Genomic DNA, 15,803 nt, shown 5'->3' with positions numbered 1-15,803 from the left:
AATATCCGCCTCAACGGAGGTTCTCAATTTTCTTTTGCCCTTGACCCCATTTCCATCCTCTAAAAATGTTTTCCACTCAAACTTCAAGGTTACGTTTGTGCATCTGCTTCCACATGAATCAGTTTTACCCAGTCAACATCTGTCGGTGATAGCAATGCCCTGGTGAACGTTGTGGCATTGCAGTACTACACACTGATAGTACAGTAGTAGTCAGCCTGAGGCTATGAATCATTTAGCAGTTACCAAAATGGATTATCAAATATCTATTTTTTATGCCCCAGAATATGCACATCAGGGGACCTAGAGGTTGGGAATCACTGCACTGCACATTTGAAATCACAAGCCAGAATAAAGGGGAATGTCTTGGTGAGAGAAGGTTGTCCACAAATGCTTGACCTTCAAGATAATGTCTGGGGTTCCTTTCCTCGGTGTAAGCATGCGCTTATCCACCACTATTAGGTTTGCTGGAAGAATGGAAACTGATTCATGGAGTTAGAGGGTGGGTGGATTAGAGGGGGAAAAGAGCACTAAATCTACTTCAGCTATTTAAACTAGACATAGTTGCTTTAAGCGATTTCCACTTATTAAATGAGGCTCTATTAAAAGAAGTCTTTCCATCTGCATAAAAAATTCAAACAGAGGCCGAGGATCCGATGAAATAATTGTCCACCTCTCTATGGAACGCACACTAGTCGAACATAAGAAATAACTCTGGATTTTCTTATTTTTAAACAAAGGTGGGGATAGACTTTATTTCACTCTGCCAACAGTTGTTTCTTCTCCCAAAAACCTTCTCCCTCTTGGCATGCATGTGCACCCGCCCTGCCATGCTGCCTGTCAGTGGAGAGGCTAGGGGTGGGGAGATAAGCTAAAGGTTCCCCACACACACACACACACACACACACACACACACACACACACACACACACACACACACACACACCCTTTTTTTGGGGGGGGGGGGGGGGGGGTAACTCATAAAATCCACAGGAGAATGATGGGCCAACTCAAAGCTGACACAAAGGATATAAATAGTGGGGGAGCTCGGTCTCAATGAAGGGATTAATAGCAGAACCTAGATGGCATCACACCACAGTTTTGAAGAGCTGGTTTGGAGCAGGGAGTGCGAGTACGCCGTTACCATTTGACTGAATTGGTTTTGACGACTTTCTGCCAAATTAAAACCTTGTCACATCCTTTTTTTGTTTGTTTATGCAACTGCTGGCTGGGAACAGACAGATGCAAATGCAATCATCCTGCATCTTTTGTCTGAAGAGATATGAGGGTATCACAGCCATTAAACCATAATGTGCTTACTGGATTGTCACACAGCCCTAAAATAAATGCATTGTATTAGGATTAAAATATACCCTTGAATTATTAGTTGGGGATGGACTGAATCAAACCCAAATCCGAATCTTTTACTTCCAATATGAAATCTCCATTTATATTGTCTGGATGAGGGGGCTGGTTGCAGGGCGGGGAGAGAGGAGTGAAATGGAGGTTTGAAGTGCTGGTGTGAATGTTGAGAGAAACCACGCCGTTAGGGGACCAGGACCATTATAGAAGAGCTGTCAATTACGCCAGTAGGTCCGTCTCAGAGAGAGAACATCGGGCCGATCTGAGTGGTAACTGGGAAGATGGGCCGTGGTGGTCATGGACCCGCGGATACACCAGAGTAGATGCATACTGCCTGGACGCAGGCGGTACAGCAGCTTGCTTCCCTGCTTCCCCGTTTAGTGGGAGGATGTTTGTAGAGACGTACGTCCTTCCACACACAAGCCTTTGTTGTCAAGGTTGGCTCAAGGTTGGCGAGGTGGGAGCTTGCAAGAGTACTGCCCTTGGGATTAAGATATTTTCAAGATCAAAGTTTTCCCAATGAATAAATGCTACGCGCTTCAAGTTTCAGAACCACACTTATTCAGATACCTTTTAACTTTGAAAGTGTAAGTGAACCACCTGTTTCAGCTCGGATTCAAATACGGAGAAGATAAAAAGGAAGATAAAATAAATAGCCTATTGGGCTGACAGTTCTAGGAAGCAGAGGTGGGATGTGTTATCCACAGTGCTCCCTGCCATGTCAACTTTGTGATACTCTTTAGTACTGTCGTTGTGTATGAGTGTTACCAGCGATGTTGTACATGAAATTAGCCACACAGAGTGGAACTTTATTATAGGACTACCTCCAAATAAGACGCTAGATGATGGGGCTCCGCACAGAGTGGGGTTGTGTGTGGTCGCTGGTGTCGGGAAATCGAAGGGCCTCGGAAAAGGCACGTCGAGGCCACCTCTTAGGATATTTTTGTAATGCGACGCCGACGTGCATGAACAGACATGACGCCAGAGGGGGACACACACACACACACACACACACACACACACACACACACACACACACACACACACACACACACACACACACACACACACACACACACACACACACACACACACACACACACACACACACACACACCTCTCTTAGGTTGTTTCACTAACACTAAGCAGGCTGAATTTGTTGTGCAGCTCATCATGCTCGAGCATTCACGCAGGCGGAAATAATCCCAGCCCCCGGGTCTGTGGCATTGGCAATTCATCACTCTAATGAATGAGGCTACTCTACGGCCATAACACCCCCTCCACACTCCGCCGATCGCCACCGTGGCCTATGAGCGGCTAACAAGTACCACGTCACCTTGGGGCGGTTGCCCTGTTTACGTCTACAACGGGACCCCTGCAAAATAGGGAATTACTTTGACATCACCTGTCCCCAAATGAACACTGATGAATCCCCAAGTGTCAACCTCCCGCCTCCCACGCTACCCCTTTGATCCAAATGGGTGTCCTTCTTTGATTTATGTAAACAGACACCTGACTGGTTGATATGCATGCTCAACATTTACATATTCCTCACGGACAAAGGCCTGATAAGAAAAGCCATGGCTCGACGATCAATGGTTGAAAATAGATAGTATATTATAGCTACTCGCTGCCCTGATATGAGGAGGCAATATGAAACCGTGTCAGATGTGATGGTGGCGGTGGTGATGTGTGCTCTACCGTTTCACACCTTGAGTCAAGATAAATTATGAGACCATATTCTCATTATTAATTGAGACTAGTACATGGTTGCCATAGACACACAAGGAATATATAAACGTATCTAAACTTCTTCTGGTTAGAGTATGTAGGCCACATTAGTGGCCATAAGTAGCCCACAAAGGGCATTAAATAACAGTAGTTAAGGATGCAGTTAAGGCGCATTAGCCAGGTGAATCAACATATACATTATTAAGGGTCCCCTGATACATCCCTCCCCTATATAATATAGCAAACATATGTCAAAACAAAAAAACACATTCACTGTCCAGCAAACAAAGTACCCCAGCTCAATTCTGATCTGTGAAAGAAAACCTGCTGTGAAAACATATCGGCGGTGCCCAGAGACAAGCTCTGTCTGGCACGCTCGTTGTCCCTCTCCAGCACGGACGGTTGCACAGGCTGCGAGCCGCGGCCCCGTCGGGAGGGCCCTGCTTGGTAAACAGTAGTTAGGAGTTGCACCCAGGTCCTGGCTTTGTTTAGGGCTTTGCAGCAGCCATCGACACGGTGAACCTGGGCTGGCGTTCTGGCTCCCACCCAACAGCCTTACGGTTGTGGGATCTGAACGTGGTTGCTGTGTGTGTGTGTGTGTGTGTGTGTGTGTGTGTGTGTGTGTGTGTGTGTGTGTGTGTGTGTGTGTGTGTGTGGATTAAACATTAAGGAACTGAGTCTCAGATATGGTGAGTACCTCTGGCACTGAGACTCTCCTCCATAACGGCTGGGGAAGTGAGCGGTCTCGCTTCATGGGTGCACTGAACGATTTAGACCGTCGCCGCACACACTGAGTACCGACTACGGCTCAGGGTTACCAGAGATCGTAAAACAAGGGCTTGTTTAATGAGTACCAATATACAAGTCTTGAAGCCAAGGCTAGAAAGTACTGCCGTGGTTTATATCAATCTTTTTCTGCAGCATTATCTCAGAAGAGAAACGATGGGGGGGGGGGTGGGGGTGACATGTCATGTTGCAAGTTTTGCTCTGACCAATTTAAATGACAGCTGCTATAAACTCTATCCACCGTCGAGAGATCACGCAGTGTGAATACCGAGCCAAAATGGCTGAAAAGGATTCCTGTAAAAAGTGGTCTGCAATTTTGAAGTGAGTCGTGCACAAAGACAGCCAGCCCGGATGCTGGATTTTTTTTGTTGTGGAGGTTGGAAATTCTCCGGCGGCATCTTCAGCGGCTGGGCAGGGCGTTGCCAGGCGTATGGTAGATCAATCATTCGCATGCTTTTGATTTCCTCCCCCCCCACACACACACACAAACAAACACAAATGCTAAATCCCAAGGTAACTCAGAGCAGGGGGTTTGCACCAGCCACTCTGATGCTGTAATGTCGAGCTGAGTGCGATGGACAAGGAGTGGGAGTGGAATTTATAAAAAGCTATATTTTTCATAACCAGCCTTTTATCTGATCAAACGGACAAACAAGGGTAGATATGGGGGAGGGGCGTATCACGGCGTAGGGAGGATCAATACCAAGTTAATCAACTTCATCCCCCGGGACCCGCCTAGCAGACCATGCTCATCCTCCGGTGCCAAACTCCTCGTTCTCCCTTTTAGTCTCTCACCTAGAGAGAGTCCTTCCACGCTGCCCAGGCATCAAAAGCCAGCATGAGACGCCCAGCCAGCAAAGCAAGGCCTATCGCCATGGCAATGGGAAATCGGAGAGGCGCAGTTTGTTCATACGGCGGCTGAGAGAAATGAGGGAAGGCGTGTGTGAGGTACGGAGAGTTAATGTGTGTCGCAGCGTGTGTGTTTACCATTTGCCAGACAAAGCAACCGACCCCCTCTTTGTCTCCCAGACAGAGCAGACCTGTCAGTATTGCCCACACACAACAAAAGGTAAAAAGGAGCTTGACTCTATCCAACCCACGCATGCACTTCCTCATCTCCTCCCTTGCCAACACCTCGCTATCCCATAATGACCTCTGATAACCAGAGCTGACGACAAGGCAGCAACGGGGAGGAAAATACTTAAGGCCAACTATAAACCCTCCATGGATTTGTGGGATGGAATTTCAGGATGCTTCCGAGAGAAAACAAACTTTGATTGGAAATATATTGTGGTCCAAGAGCAAAGAGAGACGCCTCCGCAAAGGACAGATAGTATATATATTGCCTATGCTATGTTGTTGACCCAGTATTCTTCGTGGACCCATCCTCAGCTCCTGAACTTGAGAAAAGGTTTTGGCCCGGGGGGCAAGTAAGAGGTAGTCAGCATCCCCCACAATTTCGTTCCTACATCAGAAATCACTACACTTTTTTCTTCCATCAGGCACAAAAGAAAGAGTCCCATTTTCTGTGCTACTCATTAAACAGAGCAGAGCAGTTAAAGCAACAAAGCATGCCACTAGAGAATAACACAAGACACGCATGGTCCAATCAGGGGAAAACATCTGCAATGTTTGTGCAATAAAAAAAAAAAAGAGGGCCTGACATTTCAATTTTGAAAAAAAGACAGCGTTTGAATTCAAACTTCCTGCTTGTTAAATTTTTAATTCAATACTCCCCCGTCATTAATTAGCAGATAATTTGATGGGCTGACATGAAGAACAAATAATGGCGCCTTGGCAACATCGGTGACTGTGACAAAAATAATCACTGTGGTCCGAGTGGGACTACAGGATCCCAGTTTAAACCACACGGAACACTAGCTAACCAAAACCAATAATCCAATATACATTATATACCTCATTATATACCTCAACACAACAACATTCTCTTTCATTCTGAATCACCCATGTGAGAATTCATGAAAAGTAGTATCTACTCCCTCCCTCCCTGAAAGAAAACGACAAGGGACTTGAACAGACTCATACATATAGGTCAACATTAGAGAGAGATGGGCAAGGATAATGATTGTAACGTAAAAGTAAACGCTTTTGTTGACTAACAAAGCCTCATCTGGGACCTACCAGCCGGATTTAATTTTGCTGGATGAAGAAAGTTCTTCCTTAAAATACATTCTTGTTTTGATCAAGGGTAACAGCAATAATCAAACTAAAATCAACAACATTAGTTAAATTGGTAAATCTACCCTTTCTTATCACCAAAATATAAATAATGCCAACATGTTCTTCACTGGAGGACTTCTTCCATTGACATGAGCAGCATCTGTGTGACTCTACACAAGGCTGCACATTGAGGTCATCTGGGGCTTGTTGGCCATAAACATGCAAATCTTTCGTCCTTCTATGCTTTCCCGAATGCCCAAGTATCTTTAATGTTGTTCAATGTGCAACTGACATTGAGGAAACGTATGAGATTGAGCATCTGTCGTTGCAAATAATTAATGAATGCATCAGCAGTAATGCATTTGACAATTGGCTGGGGGGGGGAGAGAGATGGAGCACTATACTGAAACAGAGCCATACTAGAATGCTGTTCGTATTCCTCAAGTCCGAAAGGTAAATAATCCTAGAAAGCGATGACAGAGCAGACTGGAACCGGTGAACCGTCCAGATTATAATCCGCCTTTGTCATAAAAACACGCCTTCTGCACCGGCTGCAAATTGTAGGGGGACAACCAAACGGGTTTCTAGTTAAACAAACTCAATTGGGATGCCTGGCAAAGTTAACAAAAAGTTGCATTTACCCAAACGACCAAGTGCTTTTGTGTTCAACTCCTTAGAAAGTGAAGAGTTGAAAGTTAAGAGTGGAAAAGTAACGTTGACAACTCCCCGTGTGCAGGCGAAGCAAGGCGATGCGTTTCATGTCATTCAGGTCATCATCCTTGTCGATGGTATTAATCATTTAACGACAGTATTCCAATGCCTACATCATACATTTCTGCTGGCTAAACCAAACTAGTCTACAGGCAAAACATGTTATTATCCTAGAAATAACGACAGTTTACCGGCTCTCTTACCATGGATCAAACTCGTGGATGATGCTCTCGAACCGGATCACTGCGAAAAGTCTGGAGCTGAAACCGGCCAACCAGGCCAGGAAAAGGATGGTAAACGAGAGTAAAGATTGCCATCCCGCTGGCTGTGTCAGACCGCCGGACAGGCCTCCTTTACCTCCTCCTCCGCCCATGGTGCTGGGTCTGCTGTTGCCGTGGACTAAGCCCCCGGCATTCGTGGACACTTTGTGCTTGCCATCGCCGGCTGTGTGGTGCTCCGCCATTTCTGTTCGGTGCGTGCGGTGTCAAGATCCTCCGGAGCTCACCCTCTGCCACGCGCTCCGTCGCTTCAACTACGCTCCTCCAACCGCCTCAGTTCAGGTCCAATTTATTTTTACACCCGTCTATACAATATTAAGTCACGACGTAAACCCGAGTTGCTACTGCGAGAACCAGGCGTTACATCCCAAATGCGGACTCATGCTCCAGATACCGAGTGAGAACGAAACGCTGAACCCGCTGCCGGACCGAATGCCGGTGGAGTGATGAGATGGGCGGGACAATAGCAAACCCTGCCAGCCTCTTACAGAACGACAGGTACAATGGGGCGGAGCCAACGGCGATTGCCGAGCCGTCGAGCTCCATTGGCCAATCCAGAAGCAGGGAAGAGCAGACAGACAAAAGAGATAACCAATAGAATTAAACAAAACTATGTCTGAAATCGACTGAAGGATAATCCACCGTGTTTTGTGTACGAAATTGAGTTGTTCCGCATCTGACTATGAATAAGGCACTTGGGTTTTACAGTGACTTTGTATGCATGGAATAATCTCACAAACATGAAGAGGCAATATCGGATAAAGGACAAGATGTAAACCAGACATCAATAATAAAATCAATGTTTTTTTCTGAAAGATGGTAAACACCAAAAAGAGACAGAGAGATTGTGTGTGTGTGTGTGTGTGTGTGTGTGTGTGTGTGTGTGTGTGTGTGTGTGTGTGTGTGTGTGTGTGTGTGTGTGTGTGTGTGTGTACAATATTTCTGTTGCCCTTGGATGTTCGTTACTCAGACACGAGCTGTAATAGAGATTGATGCATCTCATCATTATTTTGTCCCCCGGTTAAGCCACACCACAGGATTCATAATTCAGTTGACAAGCTTTGGGTTATATCAAGGTATGGACATGTGATGGCTGAAATATTTCTGCCCGTCCGTCTGTCGGTCTGCCTGTTCCTCCTTCTCTCTACATATTTATCTTGCTTGATGTGTATACATTTGGGATGTGGAAGTTAAAAGTGAAGAAAATCAATCGGTTGGTCTGTCTGTCTGTCTGTCTGTCTGTCTGTGTCTCTGTCTCTCTCTCGCTCAAATATCCAAAAAGACAACACACACACAAACACACACACTTATACTTGCACACAAAAAAACACACACACTGCACAGGTTCCCGTATTTCAAACCTACCCACACATGCATACAACCGACAGTATTCAGTTCAATCTCATAAATACACACATGAACACAGACGTTCACAAACACCCCCACAATGTGCCTCTCAATCATGAAGGTCTCAGTGAGCCCTCTCCCCCTCCAACCCCCCCGGCCCGGCTCCTAATACATTGACCTTTGAGGCAGATGGAAATGCGGGCTGTAAAGATTGTGTCTATCGCATCTATTGTCAAAAGGCCATAGCCTTTTAACAATGGAACGCAAAGGAAATAGGATCTGTTGCAGAGTGGGCCGGACTATGCTATACTCCAGGGTAAGTGGAGCTGCTTTATGCTCTTCTCCACAGTGAGCGGGCTGCTCTGGGATCTATAGAAAGCGGAGCTGCTCTATTCTATACTATTCTATACTTTCTATAGCATGTTGCTGTGCTTGTCTGTAAGCTTGTGTGTCTGTGTGTGTGTGTGTGTGTGTGTGTGTGTGTGTGTGTCTTGATGTGCCAAGTGGTTAATGACAGAAACAAGTACTGTTTCTGTCGTCTACATGGATGTTTTATTGAGAATGATGAAGTGTGTGAGCTGGTATATAGACAACCATTTCTCTCCCCCCTCCCCCCCCCCCCCCCCCCCCCCCCCGCCACTCCAAGCTGTATGCTGAGCAGCTTCACCATAAGCACAGTCTTAAATCCACCACTCAATCGTGTGTGCTCTCATACAAGTGCACCCTTGGAGCAACTGTATGAATGAAAGTATGCATATCTGACGGAAGCAATTCACAATCCCATGTTGTAGATGGAACTTCCATTTCCAGGCAGGAATAGGGGGGCTGGTTGTAAAACAGGATTGATTGAGTGATCGTTGGTTAAGATGGCTGACTGGGTGGAACTGCCCCAAAATGGATTGATCGCATTTATGCATTAATTGATTTCAAACCATGTATGCACAATAGTGTTTTCTTATTCCAACACAACCCCAGAGCAGAACTGGAAATACATGTTATTCCAAGCTCATGAAAGCAAAGAAAATCATGAGGTGAGGTGTAAATCCAGCTCATTGATGCTCAACCACAATGTCTCTTTAATGGGGTAAACCTGCTCCATTGTCGTCACAGGTATTCACCCACACCCGCACACACACACACACACACACACACACACACACACACACACACACACACACACACACGAATAAACCATTTGGGGCAATACATTAGCTTTTCTGTCTGTTCCATCAACAACAGTCAACGCAGCATGCATGACTTATCTCCGTATAGAATGCTTTGAAGACCAGACCCCAGAAGAGCGCGTTAGTGATCCCCGGTTAAATGCTGCCAAGGGTGATTAACCACTGCCTGTGGGGGGTGCCGTGGCATAAACTGACACACAGAAAAGGATCTGCATTATAAACCACTAAGGACCTCAATGAGGCGTGTGATCCTACTCTTACAAACTATTTATTTGTATAATCGCTGAGCAGACCGTGATCACAATGGAACAATGGCAACGCTGCATTTGAACGTGTCAGAAAATGCAATGCAGAACAAAATTTCCCGCAACATCGGTAATTGTCCCTATGAGCGCGGTCTTTCCTTTAATGCCAAGTGCTACTCGAAGTCCGGAATCAGAATAGGAACTGCCAATCAGGCTGGCCTCTTCAACAAAGTGGGTGTTCCTCTGCTAATTGGTGTGAGTCACCTGTGTCCTGTCATCAGTGCCACGCCGTTTAGCGGAGATCACGGCTCATTACGCCGACGGCCAATGTCACGCGGTGAAGCACTTCCCATCATGAATGGGATCGCTCCTAATCACAGCCTCAAATGGTAACTGTATATTGAACGGTACCAGCTCCACCCGGGCTCAGTGAGCTGCTGATGGCGGTCGCATGATGGGGCGACTGTCGGCCATTTGTAAAGGCCACGTTGCGCTAGCTAGCCGGATACCTAAGGTGGCTTCCTCTATGTTGACCGTATGTCATCAGCTGTGACATTTACTTAGTCAGTACATCGTCAACACATTAGACCACACCATTATCAGGTCATTTTACACAATATGTATGACAAAAATATTAAGTTAAATTCATTGTTTTGACACACATAAAAAATGGAAAAAAGAAGAAAACCCTATGTCAAGAAATTAAACTTGAGTACGTTCATATGGTAATGTAAATTATGATACCGGATAGAAACTCAGGAGTGAGGCCCCAGCATTTGTGTGTGCTGTGGTTAAAATACCTATTTGAGATAGCAAGATGCACAAAACTACACCCTCCTGTATGCTAGTTCTCTCCACTATTGATTGCTGGGGTTCAAGCCCTGATTGTGGTTGTCCATCCCGGTACTTTCGCTATAGTGCCAAAGTAATTTGGCAAATTGCAGAGCCATATTTCCACCCCCACCCAACCAACCTCTACCCTCACTTTAAGCAGGTGATCTTTACCAGGACCGTTTTCTAGCACGATTGGGATTGCAGGATGGCCCCTGGACAGAGACAATGGTAAATAATGAACCACTGTCTGCCATCACACAAGGTGAACTTTCTGAGCCGTTGTGCAGAAAGGGTAACACGATCAGTCAGTTTTACTCTCTCAAGGCTCCCCCCTGAAGAATTATACTTATACCACTAATGAATAATGCCGGTGGTTTGGACTTGGACAGTGTCTGTGTGATGAATGCTGTTGTCGTTTTATTATTTAAAACCTGAAAAATGGACGCCGTATGGACAATAGACGAACGCGACTTTTCCAAACTCTCCGGAGATATATGTTGGAACATTTAAGTGCACTTCCCAATTTTCTAGCTGCCACGGATTGACAGATAGCCCCCACTCCCCAATTCTGAGGTGGACTGAAAATGGTCTGTCTAAATCCAGAAGACAACTTGACAGATGATGACACAGTGAATACCTGGCCGGGCTACCTTCTGGAAACCTGATGCTAGCAATATAGAAACAGCCGTTTTCACATTGTGCTGACAGAATAACAGCCCGGGCACCGTTTTATCCCGATATGTCCTATGAATATATATAGGACAAACGGCTGGAGATGTGGGAGAATACAGCGGTCATGGTCTCACAGACACACACACACACACACACACACACACACACACACACACACACACACACACACACACACACACAAGTAGCAAAAACCTTAGTGAGGCGAGTTGTTCGCCAACCTGGGGACTCTACCCTGAATTGCCACTTAAGAAAAACAAAGCTGTTTTTAAACTTCTCGTTCAGACTCGAGACGTCTTCACCTCGCCAGTCAGTATCTCCAGACCCCATCCACCTCAAGCGCCAATACATTTTCTGGCACTCTGTTTACTCTTGAGAGATAACCTGTATAGGCCGGTTGCGCATCGCTTTCCGATCAAAATCGCTCCATTCGACGGCACTCATTGCAGTGCCGGAGGCCCCCACCGCCCCCCCGCCATCTCTCTGCTTCAGCCACGACCAATCGATTGTGCTCCTCGGTGGCTGCAGCACGGTCACCTGACCGATAGCTGTTCACGGCTATGAAATGAATTCAAAATGCAGGCCCGTGCCTCCAAGGAGAAAATGAGGACTCGAGAGGTGAAATGAGGGAAAGGAGCCGAAGAAAGGACACAAGTGGAGGGAGAGCGAGAAATAATAATGAAACAGCAGCAAGATGACGCTCGTTGAGATTCTTGGCCACGTTCTTCTTAAAGGAGTCTAATTATTCGTAGTACTCCTGCCATCACCATGGATAATTGTGTACTCAGAAACAAAACAACAGCAGAAAACCTCAAGAATGAACAAGCCGTGATAACCTGAGGCTCTCACTTTCTGGCCTACATTCTCTTAGAAAGGTACAACTATCCAGCAACTTTTAGATGGATAACCACAAACTAATTACATTTTTGCAATATTCACAGCACAATAAACGTCACTTCTGCTGAGAAAAGCATTCAGGCATAACATAGAAAGAAACATTAAGTCTTTACTATTTCACACGGGGTCATCCCTATGTTCCCCGGGTCCTATGTTCCCCAATTTGTATGTGACTGGGGAACATAGGACCCTTTTAAAAATAAAAGGGTCCTATGTTCCCCGGTCTCTTATTTTTCCACCATCAGTGCTGATTGCCATCAGTTACAGGCCGTTTGACGCATATCCAAATAGGCCTAGATGAGCAGAGATTAGGCTGTAAATTGGCTTTTGTTTTTGTCACGTTTGGACAGTTTAAATAAACAAAACTAAATAAACAATAAATACTAATAATAAATACACTAAATACTAATAATAAATAAATAATAATGAATACACTAAATACTATTAATAAATAATAATAAATAAACAATAAATAAATATTAATAAAATATATATATATATATTATTAATATATAGTATTTATATTAGTATTTATTAATATTATTAATAAATACTAATAATAAACAAACTAAGGGCCCTATCTTGCACCCAGCGCAATTGACTTTTTACACCGACGTATCGTTGCTAGTTTCACACATATGAAAGATTGTTCATATGTGTGAAACTGCATAGAATTAGCATGTGGATTGTGGAAACGTTTTTTTCCATATGGGGTAAGATAAGATACAAGATACAACAATTTACAGCCTAATCTCTCCTCATCATATTTGGATATGCGCGTCATGTGGCCTGTAATCTACTGTAACAAAATGCTGAATTAAATCAGCGAAGGCATAGTCTTATGTCATGCAATTCGGCAATTATGGAAATTATGGTGGAAAAAATAAGCCCTTTCTAAATATTATTAGGACCCGTTAAGGAATTGCAGGGAACATAGGACCCTTTTTGGGAAAAACGGGGAACATAGGACCCTTTTCCTGAAAACGGGGAACATAGGACCCTTTTTCTGAAAAAGGGGACATAGGACCCGGGGGGTACGCTCCCTTTCACACAAGGGCCTTGTTTGTCTTTCAACAAACTGATCCCATGTTAAAAAGTTGTCTTGGTAAAATACATTCCACTTTGAAAGTCAACATTTCAATAAGAGTGGGCATGTGACCACAGTATACTCAGACAATAGGAAGTGAATGGCGAACAAGCTAGTTCATCAAAGTCCCACCATCCCAACACGTACCAACACAATTTTCATGTCTGAGGGACAAGATGATGTAATGGCTTTGAAGACACCGGCAGCACTCTCTCTCTCACCCTCCCTTTCTCCCCCCCTCTCTCACATCTCACCCCTCTCTCTCTCTCTCTCTCTCTCTCGCTCTCTCTCTCTCTCTCACCCCCCACTCGCTCTCTCTCCCCCCCTCCTCTCAGGAACTCCTGGTTGATTGCTGCATGAAGATAATTTGCCGGGTGCCTATGGTCTCTATCAAAAGTATCACTATAATTGCTGTTATTCTATTACAGCTGATGTTGTTGCTATGTCGATGCCGTCGAGGAGAGATTTCTTTGAGATAACAACTTCAAGCTGCCATGCTTTGTTGTTATTACTTTATAGTCATTGCGTGAAAATTGTTGCTGTAGCAGAGGTGTAATTTGTTCATCTGGGTAGTTCTGGATCAAATCTTTCTCTCACACACACACACACACACACACACACACACACACACACACACACACACACACACACACACACACACACACACACACACACACACACACACACACACACACACACACACCTTGCCAAACTGGGTTAACTGGGTTAGGGAGTATCACAATTGTGCAACTGACAAGAATAGCTATGAGGAAATGATAATGAAAGTTGCATGGCCCAGAGGCCCTACGCTACAATTCAAGCTAACATGAAGACAATGAGGTGAGGGGAGGAATGACTCAAAGGCAGAAGACAAAACCGTGTGTCGGTTCGAGAGTGACTGCGTGTGTGAAGTCTACAGAGAAAAACACAGATGATTATTGTCATCAATGATTATGTTCATAGAATAAGATGGCAGCAGGAGACCTTCCCTTGGAAATCGAGTGGAAATATCATAGAAGGCAATGGATTATACTCAGGGAATCTGGGTATATGAGCCTTTAGTCAAACAAGCAGATAAAATAGTTTTATTTTATTATAATTAGTATTATGATAGTAGTAGTAGTAATCATGGACCTAGTAGTAGCAGCAGTAATTATTTCAACTCATTTTCACTATTCTTTGAGTCACTATTTGGATTAGATCTTCCCCAGCGTAGCCTTCAACATTGAAGGAAAAGATCAATGGATTACTCAATTGTTATTAACTTTGAAACAAAAGGTATACCACAGGTATAGGAAGGTCTCCAGAGAGCGCTGCTTGCAGTGTCAAGTAGAGCCACCGTGCCCTCTAGTGGTTGAACCACAAACTGCAACTATTGGAAAAAAGGTTATACATTATTAAGCCAATTGAACAGATGAAGACAGATGAAAACCCTGATACACCAATCACAGTTTGGAAAAGGCAATGAACAATGTTTTATAATTCAAGGTTCTTCATTAAATATATATTAAAATTATAGTATAATTAATCAAATAAATCATCTTGAGACATGGATTAAATGTATGGCTATGATGCCTTAAGCATATTTATCATATAACTCCTTTCTGCAGTGCAGCCACATCAATCATTTAGTGAAATTTTTGAGTGCATATATAAATACATAAAGCTGTACATAAAAATATTTAGAAAATATAGTATAGGGTTTGATTGACACCTTGAATGAGAGTAAGTTTAAACATGCTTAGATCGATATGTCGCACACAGACACACACACACACACACAAACCAGGGTTGCAGTCCACTACTGGATCCACTGACCATTGCATTGGTCCACCATCTGTGTGCGACTGTTGTTGCTCTTTAAACAGATAATGATCGACTCACAGGACCTATTGGCCTCAGAGGCTGAATTACAAACAACAGCTTTTTAAAGAAGACTCCAATCAAGCCAACGATGGAAAGACACACACTCTTATAGCTGATGGCAGTCAGCCAATCACATGTTTTGACCCTGTCTTATTAGCAGTGAATTGAGATACATGCCATTGCGTGTCAGGTATGGCTTGGGCATATCGCTCAAGCACACACACAAACACATTTGTTTCCTCAACAGGCAAATATAGACATATTTTTCCCGGTGCTAATCAAGTGTGTGCCAAGCGAAAAGGCCACACCGGTCACAGACTCTGTGAGGGTCATCAGAATGAGCAACACTGACAGTGACTCACTGAGATGGATGGAAACGCCTCTGACAGCCAATCAAATTCAAGGAGATTGACCCATGGAAACCTGCCTGGCGACATGTCACTTGAAAATACAGCAGATGGAGCTCAGAGTACGGCCTGTGTACTCGTAAGCAGTGCTAACGTCTGAAAATAATGATCAACATCCAATATATAAGATACCTTTTCTGTGGGAGTGAAATTTATGTGCCATTGTCATACTCAGAAAAACATAGTTTAAAGAGATGGCG

The 15,803-nt window shown here is 44.4% G+C and overlaps 1 protein-coding gene across 1 annotated transcript in view; it reads right to left on the bottom strand.

The window, feature by feature from the left end:
* The window catches only part of LOC311365306 (dolichyl-diphosphooligosaccharide--protein glycosyltransferase subunit STT3B-like), an 82,113-nt gene extending 74,689 nt beyond the window's left edge, over nt 1-7,424 (bottom strand). Inside the window, 1 exon segment of the mRNA XM_084484822.1 lies at nt 6,972-7,424. Coding sequence (XP_084340948.1) covers nt 6,972-7,231 — 260 coding nt within the window. The 5' untranslated portion in view covers nt 7,232-7,424.
* Between the last annotated feature and the right edge of the window lie 8,379 nt (nt 7,425-15,803).

This window comes from Micromesistius poutassou, assembly GCF_964030765.1.
Source record: "Micromesistius poutassou genome assembly, chromosome: 20".
In the NCBI taxonomy this organism is placed as follows: domain Eukaryota; kingdom Metazoa; phylum Chordata; class Actinopteri; order Gadiformes; family Gadidae; genus Micromesistius; species Micromesistius poutassou.
The sequence above is the reverse complement of the archived record's forward strand: the minus strand, read 5'-3'. Positions and strand labels throughout refer to the sequence as shown.